The sequence below is a fragment of the Pteropus vampyrus genome, unplaced genomic scaffold (assembly GCF_000151845.1).
Source record: "Pteropus vampyrus isolate Shadow unplaced genomic scaffold, Pvam_2.0 Scaffold46, whole genome shotgun sequence".
Classification (NCBI taxonomy): domain Eukaryota; kingdom Metazoa; phylum Chordata; class Mammalia; order Chiroptera; family Pteropodidae; genus Pteropus; species Pteropus vampyrus.
In genome coordinates, this window is record NW_011888827.1 from 3,518,510 (window position 1) to 3,534,765 (window position 16,256).

Below are 16,256 nucleotides of genomic sequence, written 5' to 3' on the forward strand. Positions count from 1 at the left end.
GCGGAGGCGGCGGCGGCGGCGGTGGCGGTGGCGGTATGGGGCTGCTGCTCATGATCCTGGTGTCGGCCGTGCTGGGCTCCTTCCTCACGCTCCTAACCCAGTTCTTGCTGCTTTACCGCAAACAGCCCGAGCCGCCGCCGGACGAGGCCGCCCGCGCGGGCGACGGCTTCCGCTACATCAAGCCGGTGCCGGGCCTGGCCCTCAGGGAGTATCTTTATGGCGCCGGCGGGACTGAGGAGCCCTCGGGCGGGCCCCCCGAGGGCGGCGCGACCCCGACCCCGGAGACCCCCGCCCCGCCGACGCGGGAGACCTGCTACTTCCTCAACGCCACCATCCTGTTCCTGTTCCGGGAGCTGCGGGACACCGCGCTGGCCCGCCGCTGGGTCACCAAGAAGATCAAGGTGGAGTTCGAGGAGCTGCTGCAGACCAAGACGGCCGGGCGCCTGCTGGAGGGGCTGAGCCTGCGGGACGTGTTCCTGGGCGAAACAGTGCCCTTCATCAAGACCATCCGGCTCGTCCGGCCCGTGGTGCCCTCGGCCAGCGGGGAGCCCGACGGCCCCGAGGGGGAGGCGCTGCCCGCCACCTGCCCCGAGGAGCTGGCCTTCGAGGCAGAGGTGGAGTACAACGGGGGCTTCCACCTGGCCATCGACGTGGACTTAGTCTTCGGCAAGTCCGCCTACCTGTTCGTCAAGTTGTCCCGAGTGGTGGGGAGGCTGCGCTTCGTCCTCACGCGCGTGCCCTTCACCCACTGGTTCTTCTCCTTCGTGGAGGACCCGCTGATCGACTTCGAGGTGCGTTCCCAGTTCGAAGGGCGGCCCATGCCCCAGCTCACCTCCATCATCGTCAACCAGCTCAAGAAAATCATCAAGCGCAAGCACACCCTTCCGAGTTACAAGATCAGGTGAGAGGCGGGTGGGGGAGAGGTATCCCACAGGTGCGGGGACCTGGCTGCTGGGAGTCTGGGCCTGGCGGGAGGCTGCTGCCTTGTGGCGTGGGAAGGACAAAGGCTTCTCCCCGGCCCCTGCCTTTCTAGGGATCTTCCCAACCCTGGATAGGGCCCGGGATAACGGCCAGGAGTGCACACCTTTGCTCCCAAAGGGCGTTAACGTGAGCTAGAAACCTTTTGGCACGTTCTCGGGCACGCAGGCTGCTGTCAGCATGGGTGGAAGCAGCACGCCGAAAATAGAAGGGAAATCCACCCGCATCCCCAGGGTCCGCTCTGGGGCTGTTGAGAAACTCTTCCTCCTATATGTGGTTGCTGCACTGAGAGCACTTTGCAGCATCACCCTGGCCACGTTGAGAAATTGTTCCTGGACACAAAGTACAGGCAGGAAGAATGTGCCGGTAAGGCCAGGGCCGTTATATTTTACAACTGCAGGTCGTTTTTGCTATGACAACTTTCAGGAAGAGAGAGTGTCTGTTGTAAAGGAATACGTTTCCATGGCACATTGGAAAGGAGTTGGGAGCCTGTGCATACTGTAGTTCTGTGTACATTTTATGTCAACGTCATCTGCCCTTTCAGCATAGGTTGGGTAGCACAGACCCACCCAGACTCTGCCCCTCGTGTGTCAGCTCTCTATGGCTGTAAGTTCTTCACACAGTACCTGAAATCACCCTGCAGGTAGAATTTTAATGATAGGTAGTGATTTTAATTTTTAAAAGCTGTCTTGTATTTGGTGGTTTAATTTTATGTGATATAGTGTTTGATTCATTTTCAAGTTTTTTTGCTTTTTTGTTTTTTGTTTTTGTTTTAAATATAGAAGAAGTGGAAGAAGAAAGGAAGTTTTGTAAAACGAGACTTGGGTCTGGGGAAGGCTTGTTGTTATTGGAGTGGAAATGGTCATACATGGCTATTTCTTCTAAACATGAATTTTTAATATCACCTTCAGTCTTACTTTGTGTTCATTAAAATGTTTGACCTTTTTGGTTTTGTCCTTTATTATAAAATTATATCAATCTGGTATTTGCCTTACCCAGTGCCCTTTAGTGGAAGTTGCCTATTTCTAGATCACTAATTTTCTATCACAGTCTCAAGCATCAGTGACCCAGATAATCCAGAAATATTTTATGTTTGGATTTGAGATGGATTACTGACTTGTGTATGTGGCAGATTTACCTTACTAATTATGTTTTGTTTAAGCTAATAGCCCAGAGTGACAGCTTAAAACTGTCAGGTGGCAGGAGAGATTTGCTTTAGAATGGAAATGCTTCCATAGATTTATTTGCAGAGAATAGTGGACTGGATGCTCACTGTGTTTGATTTCCTGTTCTGTGAAGTAGAACATACTTTATGGAACCAGTTCTTTGAGCTTTGGAATTTAAGTGACTAAATTATAAGTGAGTTCTAGTAAGCAGTGAGAGATTTATAGCAGCATATTGCTAAGAAAGTCATGTGAAAAGTTGTTACAGATTTTAATAGTCTGTGGCAATTTCGATTCTGATATTTTCTGGGTAAATTTCAGATAACATTTGACTGAGTTGTTATTATTGGGAGGTTATTTGCAGAATAGCCAATGGCAGTGAGGTTGCATATCATTTTGAGAGGTTGTTTTTTGTTTTTTGTTTTTTATTCAGACTTGGAATTCAGTTAAATCTGAAGGAAATTATGAATAAGAGTTATGGAGCCAGTAATAGGTTTATTGCTTTGAAGGAACTTTATCATCTGTATCATCGAATAGCATCACCATTTAAAATATAGCAAAATGCTTTCACTTACTATATCCAAAGGATTTTTAAAAAACATAGCTTGTGCTTGGGTTAGTATGGTATTTCGACTTTTAAACCTTAAACATTAAATGATCACCTCCAGAAATGTACACATTTATGCTTTTTATATTAGAAGGCCTTTCAGTAGTCAACCAATAAATACTGCACAGAATGTATCACTCAGTCTGCAAATATTTATCATACAACCACTATGTGCTTAGTATTCTAGGTACTGGGTCTTTCATACTGAGCAACTTTAATCCTTGCAGAGCTTAGAGTTTAGTGAGAATCGAGTTAGCCATCTTTACCAATATTTAAACTAGAAAGTGATTGATTGGGTAGAAGTAACTAAGAAGGTGATTTTAGTTTAGTAAAAGAAAACAAGTGAGATGATGAAAAAGACTGATTTAAGCAAGGGTTGAGTTTTCTTGTCTGTGTAGCTGTTCAACCAGAAGTGTTTTTAACTACTAAAGTGGCGCAGATTCAAGTTTCAGCTAAGAGAATGAATTAAAACACTTTTAAGATGTATCACAATTCTAATGAGAATTAAAGTAGCTAATAGTTAGCCTTTTTTATAGATAAAGGAATGGTGCTCAGAGTGGTTCAAGTCACACAGCTGTCAAATTGTGAAATCCAGCTCTAATAAAGCCAGGCTGCCTTTTCCTTAAACTTTTTCTTAAACTGCCTTGTTGTTAAGGGATTAAATCTTTGGTTACTGACTCACATAGCATTTCTTTTTTAATACAGTAAATTTGTTTCCAAATAGAAGGTCTTGCTAGTTTATCCTTTTTAGCCATCTAATCTACTTAGTAGAGCTAAAGCAGTAAAGAAAATTGTATCGAGTCTTCCTATCCTTTGGCACCTATGTAACAGAAGTATCTTGCCAATTAACATTGTTGTCACTTCTTCCTTCCTTTATTTATTTTACCATTTTCATGTGAAGGTGGCTCATCAGGACTGCCAGTTCCTGATGTTTCTTCTAGAGATGCTAAGAATCTCAAGTGAGTGCTTTCTAAGGACCCAGCTGATTGACACTTCATTTTACCCAACTAACACAGTTTGTAAAACATTATAATATTTTTTAAATGAGCTTTAATATGTATACATTTTCTACATATTATAATTCTAACTTTAATAATGGAATTCTAAATCTAGCCACCTCAATGTTAGTTGTTTTATTTTTTTCCTGAAATGTAGTATTTTTTAAAAAAATTAACCCCAAAATTAGTCTTCAAGAGAAAAATTACCACTAATGTTCTTGACTACATGAAGAATCCATCATGAAATCTGAGTATAATAAATAGTCTTGGGAGTTTAGGGTCTAGGAGTTGAATATTTGAGGTTCTTACTGAGGCTTCTGCTCCTAGGGTATTGCTGTGTAGCTAGCACTGGTAGCATACTGTAAGGCCAAACTCAGTTTGCAAGTACTTTTTATTTGGCCTGCATTGTATTTTTTTGTTAGTTTGTTTCTTATTTGCCAACATTTAAAAATGGAAGATTTTGCACAGTTTGGATTTCTGGCTTCTCTTAGGAAAAATTGGAAGACTTTGTATCACCAGGGCTGCATTCTGTAGCAATAATAGGATGGGGAAATGGAGTCCAGTAGCACCTGCACGAAGCCCTTGTATGTAGTTTATAGTTCCCACTTACTTGCTACACTTAACTAATGGTTGTTGCCTGACCTGCCTTCATGTGAATTTGAGACCCTTACTTAATGGGGAACATTATTGTTTCTAATCAGTGAAAATGGGAATTAATAGCTAGATAGTAGAGAATGATAATTTTTACCCCTTTTAAACATTATATCTTTAAAAGGACTTTCATTGAGCAATTTTATTTTATGAAAGACATGTTGAATTTTTTTTAATTCTGCCAGAATTTTTTATAAATCTCTTGAAGCATTTTCTATTTCTCTGTAGTATAGTGATAGTAAAGTAGATAATGGCTGCTTTTCACTTCTCTGGTCTCCAAGTACAGGAGCGGGCATCTACGTATTGACATTATTTGAATTTAATGAATGAGTAAGGAACCAATATTTGGAGGAAATGTCACTTTTCAAGTTCATGGAATGTATTCTGAACATGACTATTTTTACAGTAACTGTTTTTTTACTCCTGAAAAACGTTCTAATATATATTTGTGGAAATTTTCAAATATTCTTGGTAACTGGAAATTGAGGAGGGCCACTGTCCCCACTAAAGGCAAGGACACGGCTGTATTTAGTTAGAGCTTTTTTCATCTTTGTATTTATCTATATCTTCTCTAAACACACCATTAATTTCAGAGAACTAAATTAGGCTTGGTCTGGAAAGCCTCTTATTTTATTAATGTGGTTTACAATTAAATTATTTCTTCCTCGGTCTTCTGAGATGAGGAGGAAAAACATTTAATGTTAATTATTGCTTTTTTATTTTACTGATTATATGAAGTAAAGGTGGTTTTGATCCATGTCTTAAAAACTTTCAAAGTACATTTGCTGCAAGCTGACAAAATTATTTGTAAAGTTAAGTGTAATATACTGTATGTATTGACTTTTTCATACTTTTCTTTCTATATATGGACAGCTTTTAAAAGATGTCTTTACTTAGGCTAGAATATACTTTTAAAAAGTTACTGCAATTCCTTAGTGATTGTAGGAATCATAGTTTTGTTTACTAATGTTAGGAAACCTAACCTTTGATACTTTGGGAGACCAGAGACAAGAACATTAGTGTTATCACTCTAGCTATTCTGGCGTAATGATGTAGTAGTAGCTAACTTTTTATCTGTTGTGCTTTCTCTCGTGCTACTGCTCAGATGAATATCTATATAAATGGAATCGAAAGACCATTGTCTTAGAGATAAATAATTGTTTTCGAAAGTAATTTATTTTCAGTAACTACTTCCTGAAGACGACCAATACTTAGCGTTGGGGTGGGTAATGTGAAGGTGATAAAAATGGTTGTAACATAGTTCATGCTGTCAAGGCGGTGAGTATTTCTAAGGAAAACAAACAACAATTAAAGCTCATTGTAATGACATCTGGATATATTTAAGACCTTCAGTTTTATGAGGAACGAGAAGAGGAGAGATCAGTTTGCTAAGGCGAACACCTAATTATTGTGTGTTGTATAATATTTTGTGACTTTAAGTTCCCTAGTACACCTAAAGATACTCTAGTTTAATGCTGGTTTTACTTTTTGCAAGACGAGTTTTCTTAAAGCTACTTTGAATTATTGTGATTTAGGCATTTAAATAATTTGATAGAAAATAATGAATTGATAAATTAAATCTTTGCTCTAGAAATTTGATTTGCACATTGAAGGGAGAAGAGTAATTATGAGAAGACTTAGATTCTAATCAGTAATGTACACGTCTGTTGGCTTTCTGGGAAAGCCCCAGTTTGTTCCTGGAAATAGCGAAAGCAGATCAACATAAAGTTGATTGTATTGGAGGAGCATGCCTAATCAAACAGTTAATTTTGATTTACAAATGTTACTAATGATCTATTAGATGATACAGAGGCAGGATGATAAAATCACTTTGCTAGCTATATGTCAGGTATTGTGTGGGCAGTCCCATACACTTGCTATCTAACTTAAATAGTTAAAACTGCTGTGTGGGAGAGGTTGGTATCTCATTTTTGCAGATATGGAAACTTGAGACTTAGTGGTGTTAGTGACTTTCTCAAATTCTTAAAAAAAAAATTCCTGGACTTCCAAAGTCTATTCCATGTTATTTCTGCAGAGATAAACCAACTGTTACTCTTAGCCAGGGGTTTGCAAACAAGTCAATATTAGGCCTATAAGTTAAGAATTGTTTTTACAGTTATGTTTTACATGTGAAGTTGTTCAAAAAAGGAAAAAGAAGACTGCAACAGACCACACACACCCACAAATTCTAAAATATTTACTATCTGGACCTTTATTTAAAAAAAAAAAAGTTTATTAATCCCTACTCTAAACTCTTAAAAAAATCTAAAAAATGAAAAACTATGCTTAAATGCCTACAAAAAAGGGGAACACATATGCATATACGTCAAAAGGCACTTTCAGACTTTTTTTTGAGGGTACTATCTTTTTGGAAAGCTAATGAAAACTGCATACATACTCTGCAGAAAAATGCATAAACAAGTTTTCATTCAATTTCATGAAATTTATAGTCCAGTCAAAATCTGTCTAGGGTCCATAGACTCCAGGTTGGATAGTAAACACAGACAGAAGGATGCAACTTTGTTGCCATAAATATAACTAAAACTAACATGCTAAAATAAACATTAAGCACTTCATAATTTTATCCAAGAAAGTGCAACCTCTCTCCCTTTTAAGATTCCTTGTAGCAGGCTGAGACATTTTGAATCAGTTGTTCAATAAGAACATCTGACATTTCAAGTTAGAGTTTCTACCACTAAAAATACCTTGTTTAGAAGTTAAATACTGACCCAGCATTTCTTCTCATCACATGCTCCAGTTTCACAGAACAATGTCACCAGGAAAACAAGTGCTAGTAAATCCCTTTATTCCTTCCGAAAGTCACAGGACCTAACCCCACTTTTGGCATGGCATCAGAGCACATCACGCTTCATTGGAAAGTCATAAAGCAACCACCTGGTTATTAGAAGTTTTACAGAGTAGTTCAAAATCTCTCTTACCACATCGCTAAGACTGGCATAAAACCACATACTTTATTTGTACTAGGGAAGAATGAAGTATAAGTGTTAATTATTTACCTTCAGATGAGTACAACAGCAGGTGCTAAATAAAAACTGCCAGTACTAGGGAATGATTTCATTCTTTTGAGTTGAGGGTATAGAGAAGCACTTAAGTTGTCTTCCAGGAGACAGAGCTTTGGAGTAATGTATACCTGACTTCAGCACTATACTGAGCCAGAGACCTTGGGCAAAAGGTCTTATCTTCCCTTAGTCTCATTGTCTGTATCTGTAAAATGGAAGTGGGAATAATACCTAATTGGATGTAATAAATGTCACATATGATACCTACTGAATAAATGTATCTTTCCTTTAGTAACCAATTGAAAATACACATTTATTGATTATCCTACATTTGTCAGACATTTTACTAGATATATGTCAGACATTTGCTAGGTGACACATTCAAATTTTCTCCCTTTCAAATGAGTGATAAGCTCATTATAAAAATTTAGTTAAAAACTATGAAATATCAAAATGAAAATTCTCCTGTAATATCTTTAAAGAAAACTATTAAATTTGAGGACGATTCTTCCATATTTTTTTCTAAAAGCATTCTAATTTATAAAAAAAGAGTCATAGTTGGTACTGTTAGTAGCTTGCCTTTTTTTTCTTTTTGATTTCTGTATCTTGGGTTTTCTAAATATACCTTCTTCATTGTTTTAACAGATGCTTAGAATTACGTTGATCAGATGTACCATAAGTTAACTGATTCCTTGTTGGGTTTTTTGTTGTTGTTCAGTTTCTCACTAATATAAATAATGATACTGTAAACATTTTTTTACCTACATCTTTGTATGGATACTAGACTTTTTTCTTCTGAAGTTTTTTAGTCGTTTTTCTTTCTTTCTTTTTTTTTGGGAGTGGGGCTAGGTTTTTGCAGATATTCAAATAGTTTTTAGGATCAAAAAGAAGTTAAAAATCTATTCCTCTCCCTTTTAATTTCATACCCCTGAAAATGTTAAGTTTGAGATGTGCACTTAACTATATGCTGAAACACATATGTACAGGTCTCATTTACTGGGGAGGTGCCTCTCTCTCCCTCTCCCTCTTCCTCTCCCCTCTCTTTCTCCTTCATAATAAAATGGAAGAGTAGAATATAAATGTGACCCTGCAAATTGGTTTGTATGTGTAATGTGGACATCCCTCCAGGCAGTGTGTATGGGTCTAACTCATTCACTGCTTTACTCCACTCCTGGCCATTCTCTCTAGCTCTGGAGTTGTCTTCTATAACTCTTCCTCTCACTTAGACTGTTCTGGCCTCCTGGCTGTTCTCATACTCCAAGCATGTGCCCATCACAAGGCCTTTGCTACTTGTTCTTCAGGAGTGTTTTTCCCACAGAGAGCCAAGGAGTTCACCCCATCACTTTTCAGGTCTCTGCTTAAATGTCACCTTTCGACTATCCTATATAAAAAGCACGTTAGTCCTTTAAATGCCTGAATTTATTTTGCACGAACTTTTTATCAATGTGTGTGCGTATGTATGTACGTGTGTGTTTGCGTGGCTGTATACAGAAACTGCCCAAATCCTAAGGGTATGCTTGATAAACTTTCACAAAGTGAACTCAGCCATGTAACTGAAATGCTGAGATTTTGAATTAAAGAATACCTGTATTCTTTGAATTTCTTAAACTATATGGAACATATCTTAACCTTTTTTTTTTTTTTAATGGTTGAAGGTTGTCAGAAACACAGGCTGGTGATATTTAATCCAATTCTCATTGTAAAATCAGTATTGAAGAAGAGTGCTCCTCCCCCTAAACAAACACACACACACACACACACACACACACACACACACACAGAGCAATTATGCTGATTGATCTCCTCAGCATTTCACAGTGTTGACTTCAGGTCCTATGAGGCGCCTTATGAACTCTCCTCCTCTCATTTCCACACACAAGCAGAAACAAAACAAATGTGTTTGCAAGACACTCCAGAAGCCTTGGTTTTTAATTCCACATTCTTAGGAAAGGCCAATATTGATAAATTGTAGGTTTTACTTTCTTTGGACTGATATAGAATAACAATAAAATTTATTTGCACTGGTTGGGCATAATTACCAATATTATGAAATCAGCAGAGTGCTTTGGAACATGTATTTCTTTCTTCTCTAATCACACATTGGGTATTCATGCCCATGAATTCTTCATATTTTACAGGGAGAGTGGGACTGATGTGGGTGGAATACTGAAATGTCTGTGCTTTGATTTGCATTACATTGGTAAAAGAGCTATAAAGTTTCCCACTCTCTAGCATAATTAGTTCTTATTAGTATGTACTTAAAAACAAAAATGCTGTGATTAGCACAGTAAAATATTTTAGTTGGGTTTATTCTTTTGTAATAAGTACCTGCTTTGTTTACTAGGTTTCTTGGTAAGGTACAAGCCTGTAAAACAGGTATTTGTGGCCTTAAGTATGTTTAGAAATGGTGTTTCTCCTAGGATCAACTCCCTATCCTACCTGTATAATCTGCAGTTATAAGTGACATCTATTCTTTTTGCTGTAAAATCTTAAGTAGCAATAATAAGGAGATATAATTTCTGTTTAGTAGCTGGCTACAAGAATCTAAATTTTGAAAAATGACTGTATTCCGTTCTTAGATAGAACTATTTTATGCAGATATCAATATCTACTAAACAGTGCACCTCACGTTTGTGTTGTATGCCAACTTGCACACGATAGTCTCATGAATACTAGATTAAACTCACACTTATTACTAAGGATGATCATGATTGCTGACTACAGTCTTGCTACCTTAGTCATTTGGTCAAGCAAGTAAATAATTCATAACTTTTAGTTCTGTGAAACTTGCTGTGGCTGAAGTAAGAGCCATTCTATTATAACCAATTTCATTGTCAGATAATTATTTTTATAATGCGTTGAAAATCTTATTTTATTCTCACCATTACTAAGTATAAGATTATTTTCTGGAAAATTTAGGGTAGGTGATATCTGGTCTATTTTAATATTTGGAAAAGTTATTAGTTCTCAGCATTTAACTTTAGATTTTAATGAGGACTAGAATTGCAAACTCGATGTGGAAGAATTTAAAATACGTTCATAGCAAAATATGTCTTTTTTTTTTTTAAACTAATGCCGGAGTGGTGGATAATTTGAATTTAGTTCAAATTTTTTAAGATTAGTGAAGTAGGAGAAAATTTGTGACAGTTTCAGTTCACAGTAAAGCACATGAATACAATTTATCTAAATTATAGGCCATTTTTTAGCAAATTGCTTACTTAAAATATTTGAATAAATTACTCAAAATATTTTAATTTTTTAGTACTGTGAAGTTAGAATTTGGACTCAGTTATTCCAAGATTCATGTCAGTCAACAAGCATTTATTAGACCAGACTCTATGGTAATAATTGGTGGAGCCTTGGATATTCTCTGTGCTTTTTTAAGGTTTTTCTTGAAAGAAATTCAGCCTTTTGCCCTGAAACAGTAGAATTACATGATGAGGAATTTCTGAAATTACTGTTGATTTGTTGATTTAGTATATCCTTGGGCAAATCATGCAACTTGTTATTTTTGAGACTGAAATAAATATCTAAAGTTCAAGTTTTTAGAGAAAAGAATTATGTAAATGTAAGGCTTTATTCATTTCTCTGTTATTTTTGCATAGGTCTAAATTAATATAGGGATTTTTCTCATATACAAGTACAAATCATCTAAAAAATATTTTTATCTAATAAGTTCCATCTTCAGGTAATTAATGAACTAAGAGAATGAAAGAGACACAATATTAAAATCATTTATACTTCAGAGGAAGCTTTGCTACTTTTATCTGGCTAGAAAAAATGAGAAAGCTGGACAGTTAAAATATTAACTCTTCTCTTGTTTCTCTTGTTCAGATCTTTTGCTCTTTCTTATTTCATATCTGGAATGGACCTTTTTGTCTGTTTGATATATCTAACTGACTTGAGAAGATCAGACCTCTATTATATATTTTGTTGTTCATGTCTTTACCATAGTAGGGAGGTAATAATTTTGCCTTAAGATGTTTTCTCTTCCTCCATCCACTAGACTTCAGAAAGGATTCAGTTTACTCAGTAAATGTTTGATACATCTTTGTCCAGGAAACTGTGCACTACAAAGAAAATTAGTGCTGAGAGGGAATAAATAAGTCTTTCGTTCCTTCAGATTTTTTTTTAATAGGGAAAAACAATGTACTTAAAGTAAGTTAATAGGTTACAACTTAAAACTTTAGAAGAATTGCCATAACTAAGGGTTGTTATTTACTATCTATCTACCCTCAGTGGTTTTCAAAGTGTAAAGTGTGGTTTGGAGATTCTTTTGGATCTGCACGGAGGTAGAGTGGGGGGTGTCTACCAAGTTGAAACTATTCGCATAGTAATACAAAAATGTTATCTGCCTCTTTCCGCTCTCATTGTCTTACATGAGACAGAATGTCCTACAGTGGAGTTTTCCAGGAGCTTCACAATGTGATGACATTATCACCCTGATGGCTAATGGAATGTAAGCTTGTGTATTCTTTTGTTTGTAAGCGTTAATTTTAATTTCTAATGTCATTTTAAATATAAATAGAATTCTAATTTAAATATCAGTAGATATAACCCACATACACAACAGCTCTTTGGAGTCCAAATCCTTTCTAAAAATATAAAGGGATCCTGTGAACAGAATTTTTGAGAACTGTTGGTCTAAAAGTTTGCTTTTTATTTTATTTTTTTACCATATGTAAAGAAGGTGCCCTATTACCTCACTTTCCTAGTCAGCTTTAATAAATATTAGCTACATACATTATTTTCAGTTGATTTATAGTACTGCTGGTACGCTCTCGTGTTGAAAGGAGCGCAGGGTTGAATGGATCTGTTGCAGTTTTGACTGTACCATTTGCTATGTGATCACAGAAAGCCACATGAACTTCTTCCTTAGTTTCTCCATATGTGAAATAAGACTTAAAAGGCTATACATTGTCGTGAGTCATGAGAATCAAGGATGTATATGAAAATATGTAATTTACAGATATGCTAGAAACATAGACAGTAATTTTTATATCTCCTATTTAAAGGCATGTTTTTGGGGTGGTTAAAGAGAAATAGAAGGAGTTTGGACTTGAGGACAGTTCTCAGGGTTCTGTTCGCCCACTTTTTTTTGAAGCTTTGTGAAAGGTGAGAATTTTAATTTAATCGGTCATAGGCTATGGTAAGGGACCGTCATATTATGGGTTGTGATGAACGTAAAAAGATATGAGATTTATCAGACACTGTCAAGAGAATTAGTTTGTTTCCCTGTGCAACTCATCTCATTTGATACTTTATCTCTAGTGTACAGGATATCCGTTAACATTGACTTGCCTTTGAGTCACCAGCTATTGAGTTCTATTATGAGGGACCTGCAGCCTCTAGTATTCAGTCTTGTTCAGCATATATAGAAAACCACTTCACAAAATTGTGAAGCATTGTACTTACTGATTATTCTGTGCACAATTAGGAATTTGGATTAATGTGATCATCGATTAGGTAGAGGGTATATGGACGAGTTGGGGGGCATAGTAACAATATTTGTTTTCCTTGTTCTTATTAGTATCATAACTATTTTGGAGTACTCCCTAGGAGTACAGAAATTAAAATAATTTTCCCAAGTATGAACTTTGTCAGCATAGTGCACACAAAGGAATTCTATAAACAGAACAGTTCTCCATGGGTTTCCATAGGTCAGTTTCTTAATATATTCCATTTAATATAAGCCTTGGGTATAAAGCTTAATGACACAGGTAGAAAGGTGATACCTAGGGTAGGTTAATTTGTTTCCGTGCACTTGCAAGTTGATATCCTCACAAAGAACACAATTTTTAAAGAATCTACTAATGTGACTGAAATCATGGCCATGTGGAATCTAAAGTCTGAGGAAGACTAACAGCTATGACCTTGAACGTCAAACATGGTGAATGCTGAGTCTTGAAATAATTCCTTGTAGAAAGGAAGGCATTTGCTGTTTAAGATGTCTCTAGGAGACCAGCCTTAAAATAGATAAATAGAAAGTGTGATAGGAGAAATAATATGGCAGCACTAACCTTAGTAAGCATGGAGCTTGGAGTATGAATGAAATCCCTTTTCGATATAATGTCAATTGAATTAACAAGTAAAATTAAAAATTTGAAAGTTTGGTTCATGGTTTACCAGTACATATAGAAAATTAAGAGTATTTCGAACCACTTATACTTTGTTTTATTTCTACCATATATCTAGTTTTGTATTAGCATACCATACTTACATAATAACACGCACCATAAAATTATGGCTAATTGAGGTTTTGTAATGATATGTAAATGCAGCAGCGGAATTCATTATTTAAAGGAATATTGAGATAACCTTTGAAGAACAATAAACAAAGAAACATTTTGAAAATGATCACTCCTGATATATCTGGTTTATATATTTGGTTTAGGAGAATTTGGAGCACACTTACGTTTGCTAATTCCTAATGTGAGAGAGCCAAGACTGTCAGACTAAAAGGCAAAAACCACACAGAGCTCCCAATTGCCTGTTTATAGCTGCTTGTTCTACTTTCTTCCTTAGGCAGGATGTAGTGTTGTTTGTATTCCTGAGCCTGAAATAAGACTGTAGTGTCTGAATGTGTAACTTTGATTGATCTCTCTATTCTCAAGTAAGCATAGCTATTGAAGGGATGAAATGGCACTTGAGCCGGTAAGGGACATTTTCAGTTGAGACGCAGGAGGATGAGATGGAAGTACAGTGTAAGTAGAATAGCAAAGGGACGGAATCAGGACAGTGTGTGATATCTTTGGAGATTCAGTGAGAAAGCCAATTTGATAAAAGTTGAACATAGATCATAGGTAAGGAAGAAAACCAGTATTTGTGTGCCCATTACACTCCAGGAACTCTACTAGGTGCTTCATATCTGTGAACTCTAAATCTTTGTAATATCCCTGTGAGGTAGCTTTTTATTGAAGTATTTGGTTTAAAAAAAAAATAGTCTTTTTAAGAAGATGAAACAATATCAGAAATCACAATATTCTAACTAATCAGTGAAAACCTGAACCAGGCCAGTGGCAAAGAGAACAGTAGAAGAGACACTTTGGCATAGATGGAGGGGAATGGAGGTAGACCTGATTGGTTGTCCGAAGGGGAGGAGTAAAAGGTAACTTCAGATTTCCAAGTGTCTGAAATTGGTGCCAGTAAGAGAAAACAGGAGAGGAGGAACAAGTTTGAAGAAAAAATGTTTAATTTACTTTTAAACATCAATATATGGAACTTACAGAAGCAGTGAGAACAACTGATGTTGCAAAGGAAATTGTAGAAGAGAAAGAAAACAGGAAGAGAGAACCCAGGTCGTTTTAATATACAGAACAAGCCTCTCCTAATTCTTCACTGTGGATAATTTCTAAATTACTCAGGAATTAAGAGAATAGTTCAGTGAATCCCCATTATCCGTAGCCAGATGATGATTAACTTGTGGCCACTTTTGATCATCTTTATCTGCCTCCACTCCACTCCACTGATTATTTTGAAACAAATCTCTAGGAGTTGGGACAATAATCTATATTCGTATGATTCTAAATTTTGTGATCTTTTCACGACACCTTCCCTCCTTGACAAAGCCTCATCCAACCTCTGCCTGAATATTTCTAGAGATAGAAGAAGGCATGCAACACATTGAGGTAGCTGTGCCCTTTTTTGACTCTCATTATTAGAAAGCTTTCCCATTTATGGTGTTGAAAACTCTAGCAGATTTATTACTTTGACAAAGATACAAAAGCCTATGCTGAAGTCAAGTGTAGATTTAGACTTTAGAATATTTTTATATTGAATTTGTAGTAAAGCCTTTTTCTCTAACGATCAGAGTGTTTGCAAACAGTTTTTCTGCTGCCATGTGATGGAGTTGTCACCAGCTGGCATTCAGGGTGCTTAAAGAGCAGTCTTGAAGAAACATCCCAGAGCAAAAACATATTTTAGACATTAAAAAGATTCTCTCAGATCCACATATGAGAAAAAGGCTTAACTTCTCTTGTAGATGTAAATTTTAATTATATATTTTTAAATGTCCCCAAAGTAGTGCTCATTTTTAAATTAAATGTTTTTTCTTTTAAAGTTTTACTAACTTATAACTCACACTTAAAAAGTACACTAATCATAAAAATTCAGTGAATTTTTATGAAGTGAACATAACAGCATTCAAAACAAGCAATAGAATATTACCGGCAACTAGGAAGTTTCTCATATGCCACCCAGCCACTACCTAGTCACTGATCTGCCTAAGAATAACTACTGTCCTGACTTCTACCACCATTGCTTTTTGGGGGTTTTCTGTTGTTTTGCCTGTTTTGGAACTTTAAATTGAGTCATACTGTATGCATCCATTGTTTTTCTAGCTTCTTGGGCTTAATAGTATGTTTATGAGATTAATCCATGTTACTGTGTATAGATGTAGTTTGTTCATTATATTTGCTGTGAGGATTCCACTATATGAATGTACCTCAATTTATCCCTTCTATTGTTAACGGTCAGTTGGATTAATGCTGTTATGAATATCCTTATACATGTCTTTTGGTGAATATTGGTGCACATTTCTATTGGATGTATCTAGGAGTAGGATTGGTGGGTCATTGGTTACACATCTATTCAGATTTGGTAGATATTGCCATACAGTTTTCAAAATAGTTACAATAGTCTACACTAGCAGTTTCACATCCTCTTCAACATTTGGTATTTGTCTGTCTTTTCATTTTAGTTAATGTACATCATTTAAAAATCAACTTAAAAATCAAATATAACAGGAGGACTTAGAATGAAAATTAGCAGTTACTTCTTTCTAAACCCTCTACATTCCTCCTCTAAGTCACACTCTTTAGAAGCAACCATTTGTAACTAT

The 16,256-nt window shown here is 36.6% G+C and overlaps 1 protein-coding gene across 2 annotated transcripts in view; it reads left to right on the top strand.

The window, feature by feature from the left end:
- Positions 1–17: 17 nt before the first annotated feature.
- PDZD8 (PDZ domain containing 8) overlaps positions 18–16,256 on the top strand; it is a 70,738-nt gene continuing 54,499 nt past the window's right edge. Inside the window, exon 1 of one of the 2 annotated variants that reach the window (XM_011359250.2) lies at positions 18–901. In XM_011359250.2, the coding sequence (XP_011357552.1) occupies positions 36–901 (866 nt within the window). In that variant the 5' untranslated portion in view covers positions 18–35. The remainder of the gene's footprint in view (positions 902–16,256) is intronic. The other variant, XM_023530102.1, reaches the window with a different exon arrangement.